The sequence below is a fragment of the Heptranchias perlo genome, chromosome 5, assembly GCF_035084215.1.
Source record: "Heptranchias perlo isolate sHepPer1 chromosome 5, sHepPer1.hap1, whole genome shotgun sequence".
Taxonomy (NCBI): Eukaryota; Metazoa; Chordata; class Chondrichthyes; order Hexanchiformes; family Hexanchidae; genus Heptranchias; species Heptranchias perlo.
In genome coordinates, this window is record NC_090329.1 from 64,816,703 (window position 1) to 64,842,931 (window position 26,229).

A 26,229-nucleotide genomic window follows, 5' to 3' on the forward strand; every position below is an offset into this window, starting at 1 on the left:
ACTGTTGCTGACAGGTAGAAATAAGTATGGTCTTGCTATCATTTTAAGCTAGCTACCAATCACAGCACATTTTCATGGAACACTGGCAATCCCAGACCCACAGTAGTGATGTGGCCTGATGATTTCACCCCTTTTTGTGGATTTTAATTGGGTTTTTCTCCAATTTGCAGTAGATTCATTTTAAGAATACTAGCTCAATTGCTAAATTTAAATCTGACATAGATATATTTTTGGCAACCAAAGGTATTAAGGGATATGGGCCAAAGGCAGGTATATGGAGTTAGATCACAGATCAGCCATGATCTTATCAAGTGGCGGAGCAGGCATTCTATAACAAGAGGCTGATCTGCCACGCTAGGTCTACACCCGAGCAGAAAGTTGAAAACCTACCCCTACGTATTTACATCCTAAGGCATCAGTGGTGGCATGCCTATTTATTGAAGGAAACCTTTGCTGTGAATACTAAACAGGACATTTGCTATGCTTTGTGCTTCTACATGCTGTATTTTTTTTGACATATCATGGCAAATATTTGAGAAACATCTGCTGTTGACAACTAGAAGGGAACGGCTGTCAGGCAGGTTATTATTGCATGTTTCCTCTCTGACCTGGTGAGGACATAAACAGAGCTTTGAACTAAATACCTCGCCGCCATTATATGAAACTGGACAATGCCTGTCAAATGTAAATTATTGAATTAAACTTGAAGCACGAGATACGTCTGGTGAATAATGTTATTCTACACGTGGTGACCGTGTGTTTGACGATAGAGAAGTGAATACGAATGTCCTCCAGTTCACGATCCCACTGTCAACGTTTGCAGATATCAATAAATGATGGAGTAAGTGAGGGTTTCATTAATTACTGGTGATGAAGGATTTCAAGAAACGTTTTTCTAAAAAAATTATCTTCTTATGTAGGTGACGATCATTGTATGGTTACATACAGAAACGTCCTAAAGCAAGTTGCGCTACACAGCTAACTTCCTAATAGTCTGTATTGTCCAATATACTAACAGTGAGAATTTGATTTGGTTCAAATTCAGTTTTAGAGGGATGATATTTGGGTCTCTAGTGCAGACAAGTCCGAAGAAACAGTTGTGTTTCCCAACAGCAGAGTGTAGGAATAATCAGCCATGTGGAATGGCTGATTATTTGGAACATCTGTTCTAAAGCAAGATACAGTTGCATTACACAATCAAATTTCACTCAATTGTCCTGTTCCTTTTAATAAAGAGGGGCACACATGTAATTGCACAAGATATCCCTTTGTAATTGCTCCCAGCAAGGAACAGTCTTGTACCTGCATTTCATTAAGAGGGAAATTATACTTGTCATGGATTGGATAAATCTTCCCACTTGCTGGGAACAATCAGCATGCCAGTGTTGCCAGAGGCAATAGGTGCACGTCTCAAATACTAGACTAGAAATAACTGGAAATCTTCAGTTTCCCAGACCTTGTAATTTAAAAATGCACCTGCTTTTGTTGTAGCCGTTTACTCATTACTTGCCGTTACAACAGGGAAACAAAATACAGAGAGACATCTTATACATTTACATATATGCCCATATTTATTAAAAGGAACAGAACAACTGAAGAAAAATTACTCAAGTTAAGCCAAAATAGTCACTTCAATCATCTCTTAGGTTTCACTCCTAAATAGAATGTAAAATGTTTTGGTTTTCTCATAAAGAAGACATAAAGTAGCCTTTCTAAAATATATATTAAAAATGGTTTAGTGTAGGATTTTGTGAATGGGGGATAAAGAAAATCTTGCATTTTTATAGAGCCTTTCACATGCTCAGGCCATCTCAAAATGATTCAGAACCAATTAATTACTTGTAGTCACTGTGTTTCCTAGGCACCACAGCAGCCAATTTGCAAACAGCAGTGAGATGAATGACCAGTTAACCTGGTTTGGTGGCATTGGTCGAGGGATGAATGTTGGTCAGAATACCAGGAGTACTTTCTGCTCTTCTTCAAAAAACTGCCATGAGATCTTTTATGTCTATCTAGCAGGCAAGCATCTCATCTGAAAGACGACACTTCTGACAATAGTGCACTCTGTCAATACTGCACTAAAATGTCAGCCTAGATTATGTACTCAAGTCCTGCAGTGGGGCTTGTCTTTGCTTAGAATTGTCCCTGCTGAAAATTTCTGCAGGTACATGGGGAGGGTGCAACTTGCGTCTGCCCCAAATATGGGCCCCTGATGTCAGTGGGTTAAGGGGAATGAATTTCCTTGGCTTCCAGCCTCTCTGATACCCAGCAACCTAGATGGTTGCCAGATGAACCTGATGTACATGATGTTGGAGCAGTGGAAGTGGGGCCTGCCTGGGGGCCCAGGCTTGGGTGCTAGCCTGGACCTTCCATCGGCAAACTTCCTGAGCTATTAGCTTCTTTATAATGGCGTCCAGTTGGATAGTGAAGACTGAATTTTCCCAGGCTGACCAGCACCCCGCTCCTCCTCATCTGGTAAGCATACAAGATGCACCCATAGTAATATGATCACCCCCAACATATACAAAAAAAGGTGTCTCCACTCTGACTTCAGATAATGTGGCAGGGTTAGAAGTGGTGGTCAGTGGTGCCCACTCTTGCACTAGCCAAGGAATTTCAGCCTCGATGCCTTTACACTCTTGCCACATAATTCTACTGAGACACAGTACTGAGGGAGTACTCATCTTTCGGATGAGTAGTTAAACCGAGGCCCTGTATGCCCACTTAGGTGGACATAAAAGATCTCATGGCACTATTTCGAAGAAGAGCAGGGGAGTTCTTCCCAGTATCCTGGCCAATCTTTATCCCTCATGCAAAACTTAAAACAGATTATCTGGTCATTTATTTTATTGCTGTTTGTGGGACCTTGCTGTGGCAAATTGGCTGCCACGTTTCCTACATTACAAGTGAGTACATTTCAAATGTACTTAATTGGCTTTAAAGTGCTTTGGGACATCCTGAGATCGTGAAAGGCACAATATAAATGAAAGTCTTTTTTATTTTACCATATTTGTTTTATATATAAAACAAATTTATATAATGCAACATTGAGCTCCACTGCACAAAATGTAATCTTCCTGTAGATGTAATGTTTCAATAAAGCAAATGCCTCATGCTCCTTCAACTCACAGTAGAGTCATTCTGCATTTTGTGCAAAAGCTCAGTGGTATTTAAAAAATAAAACATTTCAAACCTTTAGTCGTAAATAAATCTTTTGCCACGAGTTGCCATTTTATTCTGAGATCTAGCTTCCAACATTAGCAATCTACCCCTTTATTGCACACTACTGTGGTCAGCTTGTATGCTTATGCAGCTTGGCTATACAATTTACCATATTGTTTTGACTCATAAAAACTTGACTCATAATTAACTTCTAATGTAAGGTTGCCATGTTATAAACATTTTGTATATCATGTAGCTGTATTCTGAGGTCTAAGGTTTGCAATACTACTGTAAGAAGACTGGGGACCTTGGACTTTATCTCCATATTGTTATAACAGAATTTGATACGTAATAAGTACATAGCAACATTGCAGACAAAAGTCATGTTCTAAGTATATGGGTTGGATATATGTCTGAAAGGAGCAATTGATTTGTTTGAAATTGCATTGTTTGTCCCATTAAAATAGCAGTGATTCATTAACTGATGACTAATGCATATCAGAAGGCAAGATTTATTTAAACTGAATGAATTGTAAGCCAAAACTTGATAAGATTATTATTATGCCATACTGATGATATCCCTTTCATCCCACTATTCTTGCCACAATAGGTAGACAAATTGATATGATCAAAAAAAATTTGCAGGGTTATGGGGAAAGAGCGGGGGAGTGGCACTTACTGCATAGCCGTTTCAAAGAGCCAGCACGGGCACGATGGGCCAAATAGCTTTCTTCTGTGCTATAAGATTGTGTGATTGTGTAATATTGCTTTGACCACCTTGGTCCAATGATATGGTTTTAATCAAGTTTTCACCATAGTTTTAGAGTCAGTGTTTACACCACCAATGGCACAGAATCAATGGCATAGAATTCTGTGTATGAGCCTGGACTGAAGTTTCATAAAATACATTTTAAAAAGTTCCATATACTGTATGTGTTTCCAGTCCAGATGAAGCTGTCATGCTAAGAGTTAAACCATGAGAAAGAGCAACAAGAATTTATTTTCATAGAAGGCCTTTAATATAGCAAAATGTGGCTAGGGCTTCACTGTGAGGAGTCAGACCCTAGCATCAATAGAAGGGAAATTAGGGACAGTCAGAAACTTAGAGCATGACTTTAAGGAGGCTTTATATGGTGGGGAGAGATGTAGGAATGTGGAGAGGGTTAGGCAGAGAGTTCCAGAGTGCAGGCTAACAAAGCTGATAGCTCTGTGACTGTGAGAGAGTAAATATGAAATAGATCAGAGTTAGAAGAAGGTGCGAGCAAGGATATTGAGTTGCAGATGTAGGAAGGCACAAGGCCTAGAGGGATTTGTAGATGAAGATGAGAAGTTGCTGCACTGAAGGCTGGGGAGCTGATGGGAGACCATCAAAGAGAACAAGGGGGATTTTGTTCAGGATAGGACATGGACAGCAGAGTTCTGAATGAGTTGAGGTTTGTATAGGGTGGAGATCAGGAGGTCACTGTAGAGGGTGCTGGAAAAGTCAAGTCTGGAGGTGACAAATATATGCATGAGAATTTCAGTGGTAGTGAGGGTGAAGCATGGACAGAGACAGACAATACTCCTGAGGTAGAATTAAATGGTCTTGTTAATGGCTTGGATGTGGGGTTTGAAGTTCAGCTCAGGGTTTAGTAGGACGCTCAGGTTGTGTACCATTGGGTTGAACTTGAGAAGGAATCCAAGAAGGGGAATGGGATTGGGAGCTAAAATACAGATTTTCTAGCAGGGAGGGGCAATTCTGCAAACTCCATTCAGAGGGGATAGCCTTGCTAGATGGATGTGTAGTTTGCAGAATTGGCCCAATTGTGTTATAATCCCTACCACGCATGCTCTCGTCTAGCGAGGCTCCCCGCTAGTAGAGAAGCCTCAGTGTTACCCCTCTACAGCACAAGTTACAAAAATGTAATGTGTTGTGTGAACTGTGTGCCTGAGGTTGAGTGAGAATGCCTCTTTTAATTGAAAGTGAAGTTTTCTCATGCCAATATTAACTTTTCTACATTCTACAAACTTTTCCTTACAATATATCAACATACAATAAGTATTTCTTTCATGCTGAAGACTGGAGTTATATGTCTTGCATTATTTTCATTTATATTTTGAATCAGAGAGCTTTTTTTGTTAAAATGGGAGCAGTTGCTGTTATGATGTTTTGAATTCTGTTAATATTAGGTTCTGTCCATGAGATCAAAGCTGGTGAGTTTAAATTAAAGTTATTTTACAGCCCTTAGTTATGATTCAGTCTCTAATAATGCATCAAATGTTTTCCTTCCAAGTAATTCGAAAAATAGCCCAAAAGTACTTCTATGTTTTTAGTTCTGTGGCTAACACAGTGTTAAAAAAAAAATTGCACTCACTGCTCCTGCTATTGGGCTTTGCTGTCAATCTCACTCCATACTTCGTATTGTATCTTTTGTAACAATCAAATAGTTATGTGCTGACATTGGTTTCACGCATGGCTATGTTTTGTACACTGTCAGAACCAGGATTGTTTGACTAGTTTAAAGTTATGGATGATGTTCAGGTTCTGAACAGAAGAAGACAATTGGTCAGGTAGCATTGCATTGTATGATGTTAGTATAATCTGAGTCTTGTTTTAATACAAAACCATTCTAAGTAGTTAGAGAGTTTAGAGAGTTATTTTCAGTTTTGACATTGTCGTATCAAGCCTATTTCCATTCTGATCGTCACATGAATTCCTTTGCATATGCATTGGAGAACTTGATTGAGTGGATTTGTAACACAGATCTGACAGGCAGATTATTGTTTATACAATTCTGAATATGATTAATGACCACCACTGTGCAATGTTTAAAAAGACATTTCCTGTAAAACCGGCATTTTTAATAAATAACGTTCCCAAATTCAATGAAAATGTTTTCTTGTGGTAAACCATGTTTTGACAGCAGCCAGTAAAAAAAACCTTTTCAAATCTGTACTGGAAAAGCATTTCACAAAATGTAATAATAGAATACTGGCCAGTAGAGCTATTTCTAATGAAGGGCTTGTTCAAGTGCTGTAGACTTCACATAATTAGTGGATGAAATTGCGCTGCGTGATATTGACTTAAAATAGATTGCCTACTACCTCTGTTAAAATAGTGGTCAGAGGAATTTCGTACAGATGTATTGACGATAATGTCACACAGTCTTTCTGTCTAATAGCTACCCCAAAAGCTAAAAGAAAAGGAATTCATTGATTAGATTATATTTAGAAGAATTCCTTCAAATTAAAATCAGAAGAGTTTTAAGTCAAACAGCATCATTAGTAATACTGCACGCCACTAAATGGGTATGCATTATAAGTTGTATTAATAATAGAATGTAAGTCATTATTATTGGAATGGATGTAAAGCAGAGAGAATCCTAAAAAATGGAAGGGTTGTGATAGCTACAGTATATGTTAATTGCCTGTTACGTTCTGTGAAATATGACTCACTTTCACCACTGTTTGAGTTATGTGGAGCATTATCAATGCAGTTTTAACCATGTGTTGCAGTGGTAAGAAATGGAACTGCTTATTAACTGACTCACTAGGGTATATTTTCTAATCAATTACACCTGATTAACAGATGTAAAGTGAGCATAATCAATCTGAAAAATGGGCAGAGACCTTTATGCCAAATTTCCATATGTTTAATGCCTCGTCCAGTTTTTCAGTCGGATTTTGTACTGGTCCAATTTGCAGTTAAACATATAAAATGAAACCTGATGGTATTATTTAGAAGGCCACTTAATTTCCTTGGGTTTACACCTAGTCATTGACTCATCCATATAATATGGGCATCCACGACGAATAGGGTGTGCTGTTTATTAAAGTGCATTTTCAGAGCCTTAAAATAAGATTTGTGGCCCCACTTTGAGGTTATGTCTGAACCTTTTTTCTTGTTTTTTGTTTCTTTCCTGTTTCAATTTATTGGACAGGAGGCTTTGTGCCAAGTGTCCTGGCACTGCCATTTTTTTGTTATGTCCGCGATAAGGAGACAATGATCCCGATATTTACGAGAAGGCGGGGAGAGATTTAGTGGCCAGAAAACCCAGAAATGTGGATTTCCTGGAGGTCCTGCTGAATTTAACTGCAGGACCTGATTTGAATGTTTTGGATCGGTTTCCTGGTTGAGAGGCTGACTGGATCGGTTTCCTGGTTGAGAGGCTGACTGGATGTCGGGCAGGTAGGCCTGCGGCTCCAGGCCGCAGCTGGTGGGCAGGGGGGGGAGTCGGACGTCGGGAGGGTCTGATCACGGTGTGGGGGGGGGGTCTGGTTGCGGGTGGGGATCGGCCAATCGAGGGGGTTCGATTGCGGGGTGGCTTACAGCTCAGCTTGGGGGGCTGGGGGGATGCACTCCTGCTCCTCCTGGCCCACAAGCAGCACTGGAAAGGCACTTACCTGTTGGATTTAGCAGGTTTCACTTCCTTTCAGCTGCCGGGTTTCCTGAGGCTGGCTAGCATTAAACCTGGAATGGATATAAAATCTTAGGCACGCAGCCTCATTAAAATATTTAAATAATGGGCCCGACTCCAACGAGCAGGATTGTCGCCCGCCCCCCCAACCCGCTTCCTTTAAAACTGGGTTGGAGTCGGGTTTCCCATTTTAAAGTTTTTAATCCCCCCCGCCGCCAGTCCTGGAGGGTTAAAATTACCTCCAGTGGGTTTCTCAATGCAATCCACCTTCACTTATGTTTTTTAGAGGAAGAGCAGTGTAATGATGCCAGATATTTATTTGCTAGTATCTTCTCACCCACAGCTACAGGCAGAGGTATGCCCTCCTGACCAGGACTGTGCAAAAATGGTTATATTGGCTCCAGGTCAGCGGTGTTGCACTGCTCCATCATTTGGCTGTAGACTTGCTTTCTTGTTTCTGTAGCACATTTAGTGTGCTAAGCATTGGATTTTGTCAGCCATTTTTGGTATCTAAACAACCTTTACGAAGGCTGAAGTGTACATAAAGAATATGATCTGCTTTTGTGATTGTTACCAACATTTTTATCACTATATGCAACCACTTATCTTTAAGTAGCTACATCCTTTTAAATTTACCCATCGCCCTTGCAAGCAGGCCTTCAAACTTGGTTCACACCCCCTTTTGCCTTTTGGCAAGTTCTTACTACCAGGCCCAATATTGGCTGGGAGCTCATCTACATAATGTAAACATAGTTGACTCTACGAAAACATCAATGCCTAGCTTTTTTGATCAGCGTTATTTTAACACTGGCGCTAACCTATTTAAAATAAATGATATGAAAACAATAGAGCACAACTTCTACGATGTTATGTTCAAGATTTTGTCAGCTAGTGTATAAGTCATCTGTGAGGTCAATATAATAATTGTATTGGAGAAAAAAATTCTAAAATAGCATCTTTATGTGTAATAGCAATATTTGTTAACACTTGTCAGCAGAGCCTGAGATCTTCTGACAGGTACATACAATAAGTTAGAAAATATATTCACAAATTTTTGTCACCATGAAATATTACTAGGCTTCTATGGTTTGTTGTACACTAGTACTAGAGAACTAGTAGTTAAAACTCAAAAATTTCTGGTAGAGTACCAATAATGCAGCCGCCTTCTGTAGGTATTGTGAAGAATAAAACAACGTCTATCAACAGCTGGTGTGTAAAGAGTACAGAGTAAGGCTCACCTGTGCTGCTTTTCACAGGAAACAGCCCTTTGCAGACATGGCCTGACATTTATGGATTCCAAGTTATCATCCATCAATAAGTCTTTATACATTGTGTTTTTTTTCTATTAACTCAAAGAATATCCCCAATGGGACATTAACTCTTTATCTAGATCATAAGATAGATAGGGAGGGAAATGCATGTGGAAGTTGGTTAAAGAGACTTATAGCACACAGTTCAAAATGTTGTTTGTCATACTTTGTAGTTTCTCTCAAGTGAAAATAGACAGAACTTCAGAATGTGTTAGCATTAGAGTTTTAAAAAGCTTCTTCATTGTGCTTCATAAGAAGCTTTCATCAAGGTTAGGAAAACATTAAAAAGTTAACTTGGTGAGCATTGAGTGGAATTTTCCAGAATTGGGCCAGATTATTTATCAACATTTTTATTTCTTTCAGAAGCTGTATTTCAAGATGAAAATAAAAAGTAAATGTTTTCCCCAAAAAAGATGTATGTGTAACTGCATGCATTGTTCTGATTTCTGCTGTACAATATATAGCATTAACAAAATTACACAAAGTCACTGTGGCAGATGAAATATAATAGGAAGCAGGTGCCTTTTTTTTCAAAGCTGGAAAGGAAATGAACTGCTTAAAGGGTTATTTCCTATTGTAATCTGGAAAGTTCCTTAAATTTCAAGACGGGGATAATTTAAAAGAAAATCAACAGCAAATATCCCCTTCCCCACTTCAGTTAAATTTCTCAACAGAAATACATAATGTAACTGGAGGCTAAATATAGAGCAGCCTGGGAATTTACTCAGCTTCCGGCTTCTAAGGTATTACCCCATGGTAATAGCAAACATATGGTTCAAATCAGCAGTAGCACTAGCATTACTCATATACACAGGAGGTAATGACTTAAACAGAAACAGACCACCTTCTGCTGCTGTAGTCATATCTAGAAATATACATTATAGAACAATTACTTGCATAGGCTTTTGAACAATAATTTGCATAGTTTGTTTAAAAAAGAGCAAGATATTTAGGGGTTTAAATTAGTCTGGACCCCTTTTCAGGTCCAGACCCGGCGCTGCGCGACCAGCGCACGCTTGAAGCAAGAGGTCCGAGGATCGATAGAAATTGATCCCTGGGCCTCATCAACATACTTGGCATGACCAGCGCCGGTAGCTCAAGCCTCTATAGGCAGCTTGCCTGAATGAATACTTCAATTTCGGGCCGTCTGCTTTGCCGGCAGCGACTCTCAAGAAAGTCCTGGGACGGGGTTGGAGTGGGCTATGGGTGGGGCCGATGGCAATTCCTGTGGAGTCAGGGAGGCAGTCTTACTCCTCCGGTTCTACAGGAACAGTTTTCTTAAAATAAAACATTTTTCACAGCATACCTTTGGTTGGGCGCCGTGGGGTCACTGAAGATTCCTGAATGTGGCAGAACCACACGCCCGCTCATCGGAGACAAATTTCTAAAAAGGGTCCTCAACAGGCATTAGGCCTCTCGTTTACATATCCAAGGGACATAATGCCTGTTTTAGTTGTTCATCTGGTAGAATCATAGTATTATAGTAAAAGGAGGACATTCGGCCCATCACGCCTGTGTCGACTCTTTGAACGAGCTCTCCAATTAGTCCCACTCCCCAGCTCTTTTCCCATATCCCTGCAAATTTTTCCCCTTCAAGTATTTATCTGATTCCCTTTTGAAAGTTATTATTGAATCTGCTTCTACCACCCTTTCAGGCAGTGCATTCTAGATCATAACAACTTGCTGCGTAAATTTTCTTTTCCTCATGTCGCCTCTGTTTTTTTTGCCAATCACCTTAAATCTGTGTCCTCTGGTGACTGACCCTACTGCCTCTGGTAACAGTTTCTCCTTATTTACTCTATCAAAACCCTTCATAATTTTGAACACTTCTATCAAATATCCCCTTAACCTTCTCTGTTCTAAGGAGAACAACCCCAGTTTCTCTGGTCTCTCCACATAACTTAAGTCTTTCATCCCTGGTACCATTCCGGTAAATCGCCTCTGCACTTTCTCTAAGGCCTTGACATCCTTCCTAAAGCGTGGTTCCCAGAATTGGTCACAAAGCTCCAGCTGAGACCTAACCAGTGTTTTATAAAGGTTTAGCATTGCTTCCTTGCTTTTGTACTCTATGGCCTGGATTTTCACTCCCAGCTGTGGAGAGTGGAGCGGGGAAGGGGAACATAGAACTTTGTGTTTCCTGAATATCCTTAGAATTTTGATGTAAGGACGTCTTTTAATTTTTTTCAGCTGATTTCCCATCCAACAGCCAGCCAGATCGACAGAGCTGGCTGCCTGTTAGACGGGAAAGCAGCCGAGGAGTGGATCGGGGGCTTGGGGCTGGACATCGAGGGAGGGGAGGGGGGTTGGTCATTGACGAGGGAGTCGGACATTGGGGTGGAGTCAGACATCGGTGGTGGGGTCAGACATTGGGCGGGGGGGAGTCAGCAGATTGCGTATGTGGAATCAAGGCAGGTAAGCATGTTGGGCCTGGAGGAAACACTGCTGCTCCTCCTGGCCCACAAGCAGTGCAATAAAGGCACTTACCTGTTGATCCGGCCCTTCTCGCCTCCTGTTACGTGGTGTGAATCAGAAGGCCTGGGAATCCCGGCCCCCAATAATTAAAAATAAAAAATCCGTTAAAATGGAGGCACTCAGCCTCCTTAAAAGCTTTCACTGACTGTCCCGCCTTCTGAGAGCGGGTTGGTCGCCCTCCCCTTGACCCGTCTCCATTAAAACTGGAAGTGGGTGGGTTGGGGTCGGGTTTTACATTTTTTCAATTTTTACCTGCCCACAACCCACACGTCCCTGGGGGTTAAAATTACCCCCAATGCCTCTATTTATAAAACCAAGGATACCGTATACCTTTTTAGCAACTTTCTCAACTTGTCCTGCCACTTTCAAAGATTTGTGTACGTGCACCCCCAGGCCTCTCTGTTCCTGCACCCTCTTTAAAATTGTATCATTTAGTTTATATTGCCTCTCCTAATTTTTCCTACCAAAATAAATCACTTCACACTTCTCTGCATTAAATTTCATCTGCCATGTGTCTGCCCATTTCACCAGTCTGTCCATGTCCTCCTGAAGTCTGTTACTATCCTCCTCACTGTTTACTACATTTGAGTTTTGTGGCATCTGTAAACTTTGAAATTATGCCCTGTATATCCAAGTCCAGGTCATTAATATATGACCATCCGGCATGCTGGGATGTTGAACTACATAGCTAAAACAGTAGTGTATAAGTCAGAGGAGGTTGTGATCAAACTTTATCGTGTGAAAACTGTGTACAGTTCTGTTCGACAAGAAACAAGGGAGGCATTCAATTACTGAAAGCAGTGTAGAGAAAAGCCTCAAAGTTGATCCCTAGTGCCAGGGCTCTTAATTATGAGGAAAGACTGGAGAAACTTGGGGGCTGTTCAGCTAAGAAAGGAGGCATTGGAGAAGTGATATTATACAGGTATATACAGTAGCTAAGGGAATGGAAAAGATAAATCTAGAATACTGCTTTAAATTAAGTTATGGGAGTAAAGCAAGGGGACACAGATTCAAACTAGTAAAAGGTAATGTTAGGACTGATACCAGATAAACTGTCTTCACATAAAGTGTGATCAACCTGTGAAATAAACTTCCAGATAAAGTAGTGGAGGCTAAAACCCTGGAATCATTTAGGAAACAATTGGATGCTACACTGGGGGTTTTTAGGATCTCTCTGGATGGATAAATTAAGATGGGCTGAATGGTCTTCAACTGTATCTTGTGATATATCTCATTTTCTGTTTGTGGGACATTGCTGTGTGCAAATTGACTGCTGTGTTTGTTTATAAAACAACAGCATATGTATTTCAAAAATGATTCATTGGTTGTGAAGCATTTTGAAACCAGTTCATTCTTTCTTTCTATACTTGGGGAATTTGATAGAGAAATACAAATAAAGACTAAAGGTCAAATGCTATAGAATCAGGCTTCCAGAATAGGCAAAATAAATCACTTTTTGGTCACCACTTTAGTAATCTGTTCATCACAGGTATAAGAATCATAGCAAATTTGTAACTAAAGGAGAGTAAAATATATTTAAAATACTCCATCAAAGTGAGCCTGGATATTACTGTTGGTAGTAAAGGTATTTACCAAGTTTTGATTGATTCTTTAATAACAGGTGAAGAAACCATTGTGCAGCTGTCATTAACCAATTCCTGCCCAATGGTTCAATTAGATAACCAGAGGCAGGCTGGTACAATTACTGATCTGACTCTTAATATTACAGTTTTTTCAATGGAGATAAAGCCTTAACACCACACTTGGAATTTTTGATTTGTTAACAAAAGGGTTGGTTTCTCTTTGCATGCATCAGGACTCTTAGCCATCTATTCAAATGATATTTGGGAAGCAGCAAAAACAAGACACTACTTGCAGCCAAGCCATGGTAGCCAATAGAAATATCCATATCAAAGAGCCTTGTAGGTCTAGCACATTATAAAACTGCTCCAAAGAATACACCTTATATTCTTAGTTATTTTTCCGCCACTGTTTACAGTGTAGGGTTATTTTAACTGCAGGGAGAGCAGGCCAGGCCATTGTCGTGTTGAATGTGTGAAGCTTCCTACTCCCTGCAGTACGGATAGTGAATTAATTAATGGAGCAAGAGAAAAGAAGACAGTTTAAGGTTTGAAAAACAATTTTCCACAAGTACTGGTAGCAGGTTCGTGCATGGTTATCTTGGAAAATATACCAAAACCTTTTCATTTGCTCTCAAAACTTCCCAAATGGCTGGGGAAGCTTCATAGGAAGAAGCATGATGGCTTCACCCACTCATCCAGGTAGTATCTATCTTTTGCTACATCTGCCTCCATTGTCAATGTTGCTTCTGTTTATTGACACCAACGCAGAAGGCAAGATTCCCATTTGTGCTTCCGATATCTCAAGACATCAGAAGCATAGGTAGATCTCCCAGACACTAGAAGCAATGACTACAAGATCTTCCACTGGTTCCAGTAGCTAAAAAGAGATATATGCTATAAATAGGGTATTGGAGAGTCCTCTGAATTATTTTGGGTTCTAAATGTGCATTGGGTACGAATGCATAGAACTAACCTTCTCACTCCAATATATGTCCAGTTTAATATCAGGGTGACCAGCTTTTCACATTTAGCTTATTCATATTTGGATATGGCATTAAGTTGACTATACACACAATAACACTGTGTGGTTGACCTTAAGGAGATAGGGTAAGTGTTTGGCACAATGTAACATCCTGCAACAGATTCTGTAAATTTTTACAGTGCAATCTAATGCCTAAGTACCATAATTTTGCATAAAAAGTTTCAGAAGCAGTGAAAATGCCAGTTTCTGAACTGATCTGAGTGTAAATAAATTACTTGTCCTAACATTAAGGTGCCATCAATATGTTTGGAAGGGTAGTAGCAATCCAGCTAATAAAGGGATGGTATTTCATGCACTCAAGTTCAAAAAAAATGTTTTCCTTACCTTGTCATGGTTCCCTTTGTTATCCTTTATTCAGTTTATTATTTTATGCAATTATTTTTATAATCTTGGATCACCATCTCCGCTGAGCAGCTGCTTTGTCACTGGAAGCACTTAATCAAATGATGAAAATAGCACATTTGTCCCTATGGATTGTAACAATTATTAATTTGTCTCTTCACAAGTCTAGTATCATACGATTGAGTTCTTGCCAGCACTGGATCTGGGACAAATAAGTTCACGCTCTGATTGTCATTGGGGAAGCAAGGAGATAGGGGGTCTCTGATTGACATTGGGATTGGGAGGGAGTTTGGGGTGGCTAAAGTATTGAACATAATTGCCAAACAGCTCTTAAAATTGCTACAGATCCTGCTGATGCAACATTTAGAGATAGTTTGGTGTTTTGAAACCCTGATATATGTAGGATTCTGCTGTTGCCCAGCTTTTCATTCAGCCACTTACACTTAAATCTACTTACTGCTGCACGTTTACTAGCCCCAACAGTAAGCCGCATTGCCAGTAAGTAACACAACAAGGGGATCAGAGAACTTAAACCATGAGAAATCTTTATTAGGTTTGTATAAATTAGTTGAACCTCAAGATACTGGGGGAGAAATTCGCTTAGGCCCAAAATGGTCGGCGCTCTCACAGATGCCAAAGGCCTTGGGCCTCATCTAAATAAATCCAATGATCTGGTGCCAGTCAGGCCTCCTGCGGCAGCTCACCACTTTCCTTTGGAACAATTTGGGCCGGCTGCACTCTGGCAGTGGCCCTCAGGTAGGACCTGGGAGGGGAGGAGGGGGCGGTGAGCATGGGTCGGCAGCAGCCCGCAATAGAGCCGTGGAACCAGAGAGAGCCTCTTGCTCCTCCTGGCTCCACATTTAGATAAATTAAAAAGAAAAAACTTACCTTTCTGTTGGCAGTCCCTTTAAAGATTACTGGTTAGGTTTTAGAAGGAAGCGAAAAAACTGAGCAGCGCATGCCCAGCTCAGTTTCGGACCAATTTCGGAGAGGGGTCCTTAAATTGGCATTAGGACCCATATTAGCATGTGTACAAGGCCTAACGCCTGTTTAATACAGCCACCAGGGATCTCTGAATATTGCTTGACCCACTATGGATTGGCCGTATTTCAGATGTACATGTCATTACCGCACAAAATTGGACCGTTTTGACCATGTTTTGCACCTGAGAAACACATGAAATTAGATCCAATTTCGGAACCAGTATCTTTAAATGCTAGCTACCTATAAAGTTCTGTTTTATATATTTATTTTTGATTTCTGTGGTAAAATTGTACGTATTACAGATAATGTACAGTAAGTATTTGAAATAAAAGAAAAAACTGCAAATGTTGAAAATCTAAAATAAAAACTAAAAATTCTAGAAACAAGCAATAATGATTGATTTTAACCCTGCCTATCCGTTGGAAATCAGGCAGGTGGACAGTTAAAAATGAGCAGGGTGCTTACCCAATTGAATCTCGACCCCTTTGCACCATTTCCCGTTTTAACCTGCAGGACCCCAATTGCATTTTAAATGGGGCCTGAGCCAGGGAAACTTTCCCTCCAAGCTGAAGCGAGTCTGTAGACAGAAGTGGCTCTCCAAGGTAAGTGTAAAACTTTCCTTTGTGGGACCAGGAGAAGCAGGAGTGTTCTTCCCTTCCCTACCATGATTCTGTCCCGAATCCTCCTCTCCACGATTTATCTGCTTGTCAACGAGCTGTTCCTTAATGCCGGCTAGCAACCTCTGGCGGCCTGATCGTTCTGTTCCACATATCAGGCAGCTGCCATTTTCTGCCCGTTTTGGGTGGACAGCTGACCCCGGCGGCATGTAGATGAGGCCCAGGAGCTCAAATACGTCCGGGCCTGAAACTTAGGTCAGTAGGTGTATTTTGCACTCGCCTGGCCCTTCGCCCATCTGAAACCTGCTTGGGGTTAAAATAGACTCCCAGGTCTGCAGCATCTGAAAAGAGGAAAGAACCGTTAACATTTCAGGTAAACATCTTGAGTTCTGATGAAGGCTTTCTATCTGGAATCTTAACCTGTTTTTTATCAGTTGGTAATAGACCTGTTATGTATTTGCAATAATTTTTGTTTTTACAACAGTAATTGGAAGATACCAATTGTGGTTCACAGATGGGTATTAAAACTTGACTTTTTCTACTGGAGTACCAGGATATTTACTGTGCATATATTCATAGTACAGCAATCCTTCACTAACATTTTCTGACTGTGCAATTGATATGATGTGTGTTGGTTCTAGCTCTGATTAATAAAATAAACAGAGTTGTATTGTAACACCAATTTTGTGGAGTTCCTGAAAACAAGATAATAAAGATTAAAAAGTAAGTATGACAGAATGACATCAGCAGTGGCATATGACTGGTTTGCTAAAATTAAATCTGTGGCTGACTGAATCATTAATTACGACATCTTTAATAGTGCTATTGTTTTGCAAGAAGTCTATTTGTTCATTCATTTTGAATACTACTGCAATGTGATGTATTGCACAATGTCTTTTTTGCGTTAGCCTGTTTAAGCTGCATTTTGAATGCAATTGAAAAAGCGTATTTGAACAGCATGCTATTTAGTACATAACCTCAGCCTCAAATAGTATCAATTGCATCTAACATCATGAGATAAGTTTTCTCATTTTTAAGCTGAGTACACCAGGGCAAGGCATAGGAAGTTTTTTGGGGGGGGAGGGTAATTTCATTCAAAAAATCCTTATGCCATCAATTTAATTCCATTCTCAGGGGAATTGGACAATATATTGGTATCACATTGGTATGAAAACTCACACCTCTGGTTATAGTTTCATATGAGTGTGATAATGGTATCAGTTGTAAGTGAATGTGGGCTTGATCTGAAAATGCTGCTGCTGCCTTTAGGTCTTCAAGCAGAAAAAAAAGATTTTTGATTTGTATTCATTGCATTAATTTTCCACATTTGTGCTGTTGGATTTCGACAGAGTCAATGCACCATAATAGTGCCTGACACCAATTTAAATCTGTTGCAATGGATGTAAGGTCTTTAGAATGGAAATTTAGGTTTGTGTCACTCCTATATTTTATATTTCTGTGTCATTATTAAAATTTTACTGCAGTAAAGTGGATTCTGATCAAATCTAACCAAAGTTAAATTCAAAGTAAAGCCCAGTGTTGGGTGTTTGTTGGGCTCTCATAAATCCAAACAACATCCAGGAAGTGACTAACTTCCCATCAAATTTATTTAAGAAAATTAGGTCTCCCAAATAAATTCAATGTAAATCTTAGTCAGTGACTTTATTTCTGTTGAAATCCAATCCATTTCAAGCTAGTGACTGACTTCCTGTCAAATCAATCCAAATCAAGTCATGTGGTGACCTGATTGCCATCAAATCAGATTCAAGCCAAATTATAACCACAACAATCACAATTCTTTCTTTCAATTCAATCAGAAAGTCAATTTATGGTTTAGAGAATGAAGGCGAACCCAAAAGTTTACTTTGGCTTATGATACAACTCGTAAGGTCTGAAGCCAAATCACAATCTAAACTTTGGATTTTCTCAGTTTGCCTGAAGCCAAAATGTAGATCAAAAAAAATTTGAACAATTTGAGTATTTCAGTGGCGTCTGAAGTGCAAAGTATCTCAAAAAATTGATCTTAGTTTATGACACGGGTTCATTTCACCAGTAAAGAATGTTTGGGATTATCAAAACCCCAAAACAGAAGGAAATAAATAAACAGTATAATATTTTTATTATTAACTTGATCAACTAATGTACAATGAGCACCGTGAGCACAGCATCACAGCATCTGCAGGGACATAAAGAGCTAGATTCTACTTGTTTCTTCTCAAAAAGTATTATTTTAATATACCTCGTCCTCCTAAGCATTTTTTTTAAATTAGAAAAAAATAATTACAACATTCTGATGTTGCGTCTCATGAAGCAGTGGTGGACCAGTGGGGTTTGTGAGTAGGAGACTATTTCATTATTTTTCTGCCTTCAATTTTCTCCCCTTCTCTCTGAAGGTGCTGAATCATTGTATGGGTGTTAGCTGCCCTCTAGTACCTTGACAAGTGGCAATTCTTCATGTACAAACCTAAGTAGTGATTATTGCTCTCATAACGAAGCTTGACTCTGTCTTCACCTGACATCCAGACTCATGTACTTTCTGGCAAGAGTCATTGGATAGTGATTGGTGTGGGAACTCTAGTTTTTTTCCCACTTGCTACACCAGGGCACTGAGGCCAATATAGTTCCCTGACTGAATTCAGACCGTAGATCAAATTTGGGATCTTCTTGGTGTTTATGGCTCAGATTGACACTGGACAATGTATTTACCAATTGAAACACCAGCTTAATACACAGCTTTTATTTGCCATGACTGCCAATCCATTGGATATACCCTGCACAATACACTTTGCTATATTTTAATGAAATGGCAGCTGACCAATGGTGTCACTGTGTAATGAATGTGTTTTGTATTATAATCAGTACACAGTACAATCTTGCTTAAAAAAAGACAAAATAAATATCTACACAGCATTCTGTTAACTTTGGTTTTGTTAAGGTATTCTTATCAATTCATGTGGGGTGCCATTGTTGTAAAGGGCAAGTTGTAAACTCATTTCCAGCTATTTTCTGTCTGTGTAATATGTCTCTCCAGTGGTTTGCATGATCTTTATCAGATAAAACCTGTCTGTAATAAACATGAATTTTCCATATTGGATTTTAAATAGGTGTGTTCACAAAAACAGTTTCTGCCAAAATAAATAGATCTAATATCTGAGAGATGAAAAATGCCACTTGCAACTACCAGGGAGCAGCTTACTTGCCTTTACTCTCAGTGTGAAGAACCATAAAGTGGAAATGTGAAGATAACAAAAATAACTTTCAAATTGAGATATAGGAAACTGTTTACACATTTAAAATAATTTCCCAAGTTCTTAAAAATATGTCCACTATGTTTTAATTTGCAATAAAAGCATTTACTGGCAGTGCAATGGAGAATATAGTCTTTTGCTTTTCTCTATGAAGTAGAAACCTGTTTCTGTAACTGAACAATGATTTGGAATTGTATATTACCTGTTGCATACAGGGTTAGTCTCTCTATCTGAATTTCCTACAAAACAAAAGATACTCATTATTTAGTGTTTGTAACTTTCTGTCTGTTTTCTCTGCCCCCGAAGACACTAGGGCTGATTTTCGGAATGCACACTTTGACAACAGTAATTTGCAGCCTAAGAAGTTCCATCTAATCTTAATGTCAGTTCAAATTAATATTTGTTCACATAATGTTTTTTTACCTGAAAATTATTGTGAGGCAGACTGGCTGAGTTATATCACTTGTTGGTTTGTCTATATGATATTGTGTTACCATGTTTGGCAAAACCTATCCAAAGCTTTATGTTTCTGAGAATGCCAGGAAACATAATGGAGAATGATGGATTTGATTTATGGTATTAATTAAATCCATTTAGGCTTACAAATGGATACTGTTTCCATGCGGCCAATTTTCTAGAGCTTTAATTGTGTCTCAATACAATACTATTTATTCTGTGTTACAGTGCCTAAGAAACTACTGGATGAAACCAAGCCAACTCATCATAAAGGGATTCACCACCCCAATTTTCCACCACACCCCAAGCCTTATGATCCTAACATTATAGGTGATGGTGTCTTCTCTCATGATGTGTTACCCTTTATAACGGAAGCTTCTTTGCCAGGTATGATATTTTGCACCATTTTAAAAGGAAGAATGGAGGACTAACTACCTCTAAACCCGGTCCAAATTGGGTGCATCCTAGGTTACTAAGGCAGCGGCAGCTCTGGCCACAATCTTCCAATCCTCCTTAGATATGGGGACAGTGTCGGAGGATTGAAGAATTGCAAATGTCACATGCCTGTTCAAAAAAGGGGAGAGGGATAAACCTGGCAATTACAGGCCAGTCAGCCTAACGTCGGTGGTGGGGAAACTTTTAGAGACAATGATCCGCGACAAAATTAATTGGCACTTGGAAAAATATGGGCTAATAAATGAAAATTAGCACGGATTTGTTAAAGGCAAATCGTGTTTGACAAACTTGATTGAGTTCTTTGATGAAGTAATGGAGGGGGTTGATGAGGGTAGCAGTTGATGTGTATATGGACTTTCAAAAGGCATTTAATAAAGTACCACATAATAAACTTGTTAGCAAAATTAAACCCCAGAGGATTAAAGGGACAGTGGCAGCGTGGATGCAAAATTGGACAGAAAGCAGAGAATAAACGGTTGTTTTTTTAAACTGGAGGGAAGGAAACAGTGGTGTTCCCCAGGGGTCAGTATTAGGAACACGGCCTCTTTTTGGTATATATTAATGACCTGGACGTAGGTACAATTTCAAATTTCGCTGATGACGTGAAACTCGGAAATGTAGTAAACAATGTGGAGGATAGTAACAGACTTCAGGGGGACATAGACAGACTGGTGAAATGGGCAGACACATGGCAGATGGAATTTAACGCAGAGAACTGAGAAGTGCTGCATTTTGTTAGGAAGAATGAGGAGAGGCAATATAAACTAAATGGTACAATTTTAAAGGAGGTGCAGGAACAGACAGACCTAGGACTGCATGTACACAAATTTTTGAAGGTGGCAGGACAAGTTGAGAAGGCTGTTAAAAAAGCATATGGGATCCTGGGCTTTATTGATAGAGGCATAGAGTACAAAAGCAAGGAAGTTATGCTAAATCTTTATAAAACACTGGTTAGACCTCAGCTGGAGTATTGTGTTCAATTCTGGGCATCACACTTTAGGAAGGATGTCAAGGCCTTAAAGACGGTGCAGGAGAGATTTACTAGAATGATACCAGGGATGAGGGACTTCAGTTATGTGGAGAGACTGGAGAAGCTGGGGTGTTGTTCTCCTTAGAACAGAGAAGGTTAAGCGGAGATTTGATAGAGGTGTTCAAAATCATGAACAGTTTTGATAAAAGTAAATAAGAAGGAACTGTTTCCAGTGGCAGAAGGATCGGTAACCAGAGGACACAGATTTAGGAGTTCAGTTACAGCTGATTCCACAGATCTGGAAAGACATTAAGCAGTTTGGTCACAGGGTGGTGGAAGCAGATTCAATAGAAACTTTCAAAAGGCAATTGGATAAATACTCAAAGGGAGAAAAATTACACTGCTGTGGGGAAAGAGCAGGGGACTGGGACTAATTGGATAGCTCTTTCAAAGAGCCGACACAGGCACGATGGGCCGAATGACCTCCTCCTGTGCTGTACCTATAATGATGCTATGAAACAGATGCCAATTTTTCATTTTAAAAAATGTTATTTGTAGTTACAGAGCTCCTCTGTTCATCCATTTAAATAGAATAGAAACATAGAATATAGGAGCAAGAGTAGGCCATTCGGCCCTTCGGGCCTGCTCCGCCATTCAGAATGATCATGCCTGATCGTCTAACTCAGTACCCTGTTCCCGCTTTTTCCCCATATCCCTTGATCCCTTTAGCATTAAGAAATAAATCTGTCTCCTTCCTGAATACATCTAATGACTTGGCCTCCACTGCCTTCTGTGGTAGAGAATTCCACAGGTTCACCATCCTCTGTGTGAAGAAATTTCTCCTCATCTCGGTTCTAAATGGCATACCCCGTATCCTGAGACTGTGACCCCTGGTTCTGGACTCCCCAGCCATCAGGAACATCCTCCCTGCATCTAGTCTGTCTAGTCCTGTTAGAATTTTATATGTTTCGATGAGATCACCTCTCATTCTTCTAAACTCTAGTGAATATAGGCCTAGTCGACCCAATCTCTCCTCATACGTCAGTCCTGCCAACCCGGGAATCAGTCTGGTAAACCTTCATTGCACTCCCTCCATGGCAAGGACATCCGTCCTCAGATAAGGAGACCAAAACTGCACACAATACTTCAGGTGTGGTCTCACCAAGGCCCTGTACAACTGCAGTAAGACATCCCTGCTCCTGTACTCAAATCCTCTTGCAATGAAGGCCAACATACCATTCGCCTTTCTAACTGCTTGCAGCACCTGAATGCTCGCTTTCAGCGACTGGTGTCCAAGGACACCCAGGTCTCATTGCACCTCCCCTTTTCTCAATCTATCACCATTCAGATAATAATCTGCCTTTCTATTTTTACGACCAAAGTGGATAACCTCACATTATCCACAAATAGATATTGGGGGTGACATTGTATGAAGGAAACTTGTCCCCGACATCACCTGCTACCGCCATTGAATTGAAATGGATCAATACAAGGCCCCAGAGGGAGCCCTGTAACAAAAATAAACAACAAATAGTTTTTTTTCAAGGAATAAATGGTATGTATATCTAGGAATATTTAATGTTCTCAATGCTAACCTCTACACTAATGTTGCTATATGTGGAGGAAGATTTCTGCTGCACATTACATGTAACAAAATCATAAACCTGTTGACAAAGAATAGGTTTACAATTTTATTGTATCTTGCATTGATGAAATCTCCCCCTATATTGTTATGTAGTTTTAAAGAGCTAGTGAATCAACTTTGGTGATGCACACACTATGGGGGGATTTTAACCCCCCAGGACGGGTGGGAGAGGAGAGGGGCGGGGCGGGGCGGTGGGTTAAATGCTTAAAAGTGTGAAACCCGACCTCAACCCGCCACGAACGCTCCTACTTCTGGTTTAATTGGGGCGGGTTGAGGGCGGGCGAATAACCTGCTCTCGAGAGGTGGGTCAGTAATTCAAATATGTTAATGAGGCTGCGTGCCTCAGATTTTGTCAGTCATTTAGATTTAACGGCTGTGGGCTGGGTTTCCCGGGGCTTGGGAAACCTGGCAGCGAAAGAGAGGCAAGAACTGTCAGATCCAGCAGGTAATTGCTTCTCCAGCACTACTCGTGGGCCAGGAGGAGCAGGAGTGCTTCCCCCCCCCCCAGCCCCCCAAGCAAACCTGCAGCGATCAGGCACCCTCCACGCAATCCAATGACCCGTCCCTCTACAATTTTCAGGCCGAACTCCTGCGATCCGATCCTCCACAATCACTTCCCCCCCGCCTCCCCCTCCCCCCCCCCACCCCGGTGATCCAATGCTGCCCTTCCCCGATCTCCAAGCCAATTCATGATCTCTCTTCCCCAGGCAATTTCTCCCCCCTCCCCTTCCCTCTCTCCTCTCCGGTCCCTGGCTGCGGTCTTCTACCACAGGCCTTCCCTTCAATCTGGCCGGCTGTAGGGTGGGAAACAGAGAAAAAAATTCAAATCAGGTCCTGCCATTAATTTCGGCAGGAGTTCCTTGTTCCCTGGATTTCCCAGCCACTAAAAGTCTCCTAGACCCTTCCCCGTGAATATCGGGGCCACTAAGTCAGGGAAATGGGGAGTAGATTTTTATCTATACTGCTTCGGCAGTAATTTGACGGAGCAGGTCGCCAGCCCTTTGTGGAACCTGCCTGATCTTCATCGCATTGATTTCAGTGGAATGAAGGTCAGCCAGATTCTATAAAGGGTGAGTGATCTACTCTGCCCAGGCAGGAATCTAAACCAAAGTTTCTTTCTTACCCTTCTCTGCTGTCTTCATTTAGCTGTTTCTGTCTCTCTGTCTCCCCTCTTCTTCTGTCTTCTTCTTTCTAATCTCTTCTGCTTCTCTCTTCTTTTTGCTTCTCTGTGTCATTTTCTTCTTCCTCTAGCGTTTCTTCATATAATTTTGAAAACAACCAAATAGATTTTATTAGCAACTGTGAGAGAAACATTGGCCTCGATATTAACTTCCCCACGACAGGTGAGAGTGTCAGTTGGGGGGCGGGGAGGGGGTGGTGGTTAAAAATGATAAAACAGGGAACGCATCCCCAACACCCCGTGTACGCACTCGTTGCCATTTTTACGGCGGCGGGTTTCATGGCATCCGAGTGTCCCACTGTGGCGAGGCGGGTCTTTCATTAACATATTTAAATTGGGTTTCCACTGTGTATTTGGAAGCCTGATTTAAAATTCATTGCTGCTGGGGTAGGGAAATCTGGCGGTGAAAGGCAGGCAGGAGCTGCCGGCTCTTCAAGGTAAGTGCCTTTTACAGCACTCCTTTTGGGCCAGGAGGAGCAGGAGTGCTCCCCACAGCCCATCAAGGAAGCCTTCAGCCTCCCCTCTGCCGATCGCAACCGATCTCACCCGCCTGATTTTCATTTCATTGAAATCAAGTTTATATATTATCACTCCTTCCTCCAGATGCACTTCTTTCTATTCTCTAGTGTGAACACAATCACAATAAACTTGTTTTCGTTCTGTCTTTTCCCCTTTCAATGGAGTTGCACCCTATCCAGACTATTCTGTGTGGCAGAAATCACCCCAGCTCTATGAGAGGAGTTCAGTGCTCGGTTGTAGCTGAGGCTCATTGCCCGAGAGGGGAGAGGATGGGGTGTGTCCTGGTACAGAAAAGTTCTTTTATTCCTGAACTTTTTGCAACATCGGTGATTTTCAGGATCGTAGTCTCTCTCTGGTATTTGTTGCTTTCATCTCCCGTACTCTAGGTCATAAGGGTTTGGTCTCTCACTCTCCTTACTCTCCATCCTAAATGTCATGTGATCAAATGTTGTGTGACCATATGTTACGTGATAAAATGTCACGTGATTAACCAGTGTTAACAACCCTAGTTCAGGCTATTATCTTGGCCTAGACCACTAAGTGGAGCCCACTTGTGCCATTTGATGGCCTGGTATCACCAAGTAATCCATCACCAGTGATGCACCTAACTGATGGGAGGTTGGGCATGCAGGAAGACCCGGTGTTTGGAATCCTCAGCCCCACCCTGTCCTATGCCACTGGCCTTGTACTGGATGGATGGGGGTCACAGAATGCCCAAAATCAAGCCAGAAACAGCATATCTGTGTCCCGACCTAATTTCCAACCCTTCTGCCTACTCTCGCCAGAGTTCCAGTGGGAATGTGTTGGAAGGATTGCAGATTTTTGGCTCCAATGTATTTAACTTTATTTAAGATACATCCATATCTGAAATGTAGAGAAGTCTTTATTTCAGATCTGTCGTAGCAATTGAATTAAAGTTGTTTGGAGTATATTAAAATGTAACAGCTCTAGGCAAAGCCTGGGAGGTAGCTGATAACATCTCAATGCTTCTATTATAGAAGCATTGCCAATCCTCAGCAAATTTAAATTAAATTATTAACATTCCTTATCTATAACTTGTGAGAGGAAGTTATATCTTGTCTTGACTAAATATAATAAAAGAGCCTTTGAAGGTAGCAATAAAATCCAAAGGCTCCGCCTTTTACTTCTGGGGAATTGGAGAACAAGGGTTTAATGTGTTTGGTCTAAAGTCTAAGAAAAGTTACTATTATACACTGGAGTCACAGGTGGTGGATTGCAGCCCTGTCACACAACACCTGCTATATATCTATGCTTTTTTCTGTATGGTTTAAAACTTTTGTTTGAAATTTTATTGTAAGTGCACCATAACTTTATAACTTTCACATGAATAATATAGAGTTTCATACCATTGCCTGGCATACTATGTGTTGGGTAGTATTTGACTTCTTTTAAATCTAACTTGATGCTTTGATGTGTAAATGTAGAAGAAAAGAAGAAAGGAAGATCAGCCTCCAATTACCCAATGGACATTAAACCCCTACCAGCCCCAGTGGATGAGATAGGCAAACAACTTCTGGAAACAAGGGGCGTTCGGACCGAGATGGCATTATTAAGCAACATTCTGGAAACCTACTCTTATATCATAGGTAGGTCAATACTTTCAATTTTGTTTTGGTACTGAGTGTAAAAAAAATAATAATGGTAATAGAAGAAACTTTCTTTTCATAAAACAACAACTTGTATTTATGTAGCACCTTTAACATAAAGAACTTCCCAAGGTGCTTCACAGATAGGCATGATGAAAACACATGCCTCGCCAAGGAGAGAGAGGTTAGTAGAAATGGGTTTTGCGAAGGTTTTTAAAGGAGGAGAGAGAAGTGAAGAG

The 26,229-nt window shown here is 40.6% G+C and overlaps 1 protein-coding gene across 1 annotated transcript in view; it reads left to right on the forward strand.

The window, feature by feature from the left end:
• The window catches only part of LOC137321818 (protein eva-1 homolog C), a 338,629-nt gene that overhangs the window by 293,920 nt on the left and 18,480 nt on the right, over positions 1–26,229 (forward strand). The window contains exons 6-7 of the mRNA XM_067984520.1: positions 19,842–20,000; positions 25,829–25,990. Of these exons, the coding sequence (XP_067840621.1) occupies positions 19,842–20,000; positions 25,829–25,990 (321 nt within the window). The remainder of the gene's footprint in view (positions 1–19,841; positions 20,001–25,828; positions 25,991–26,229) is intronic.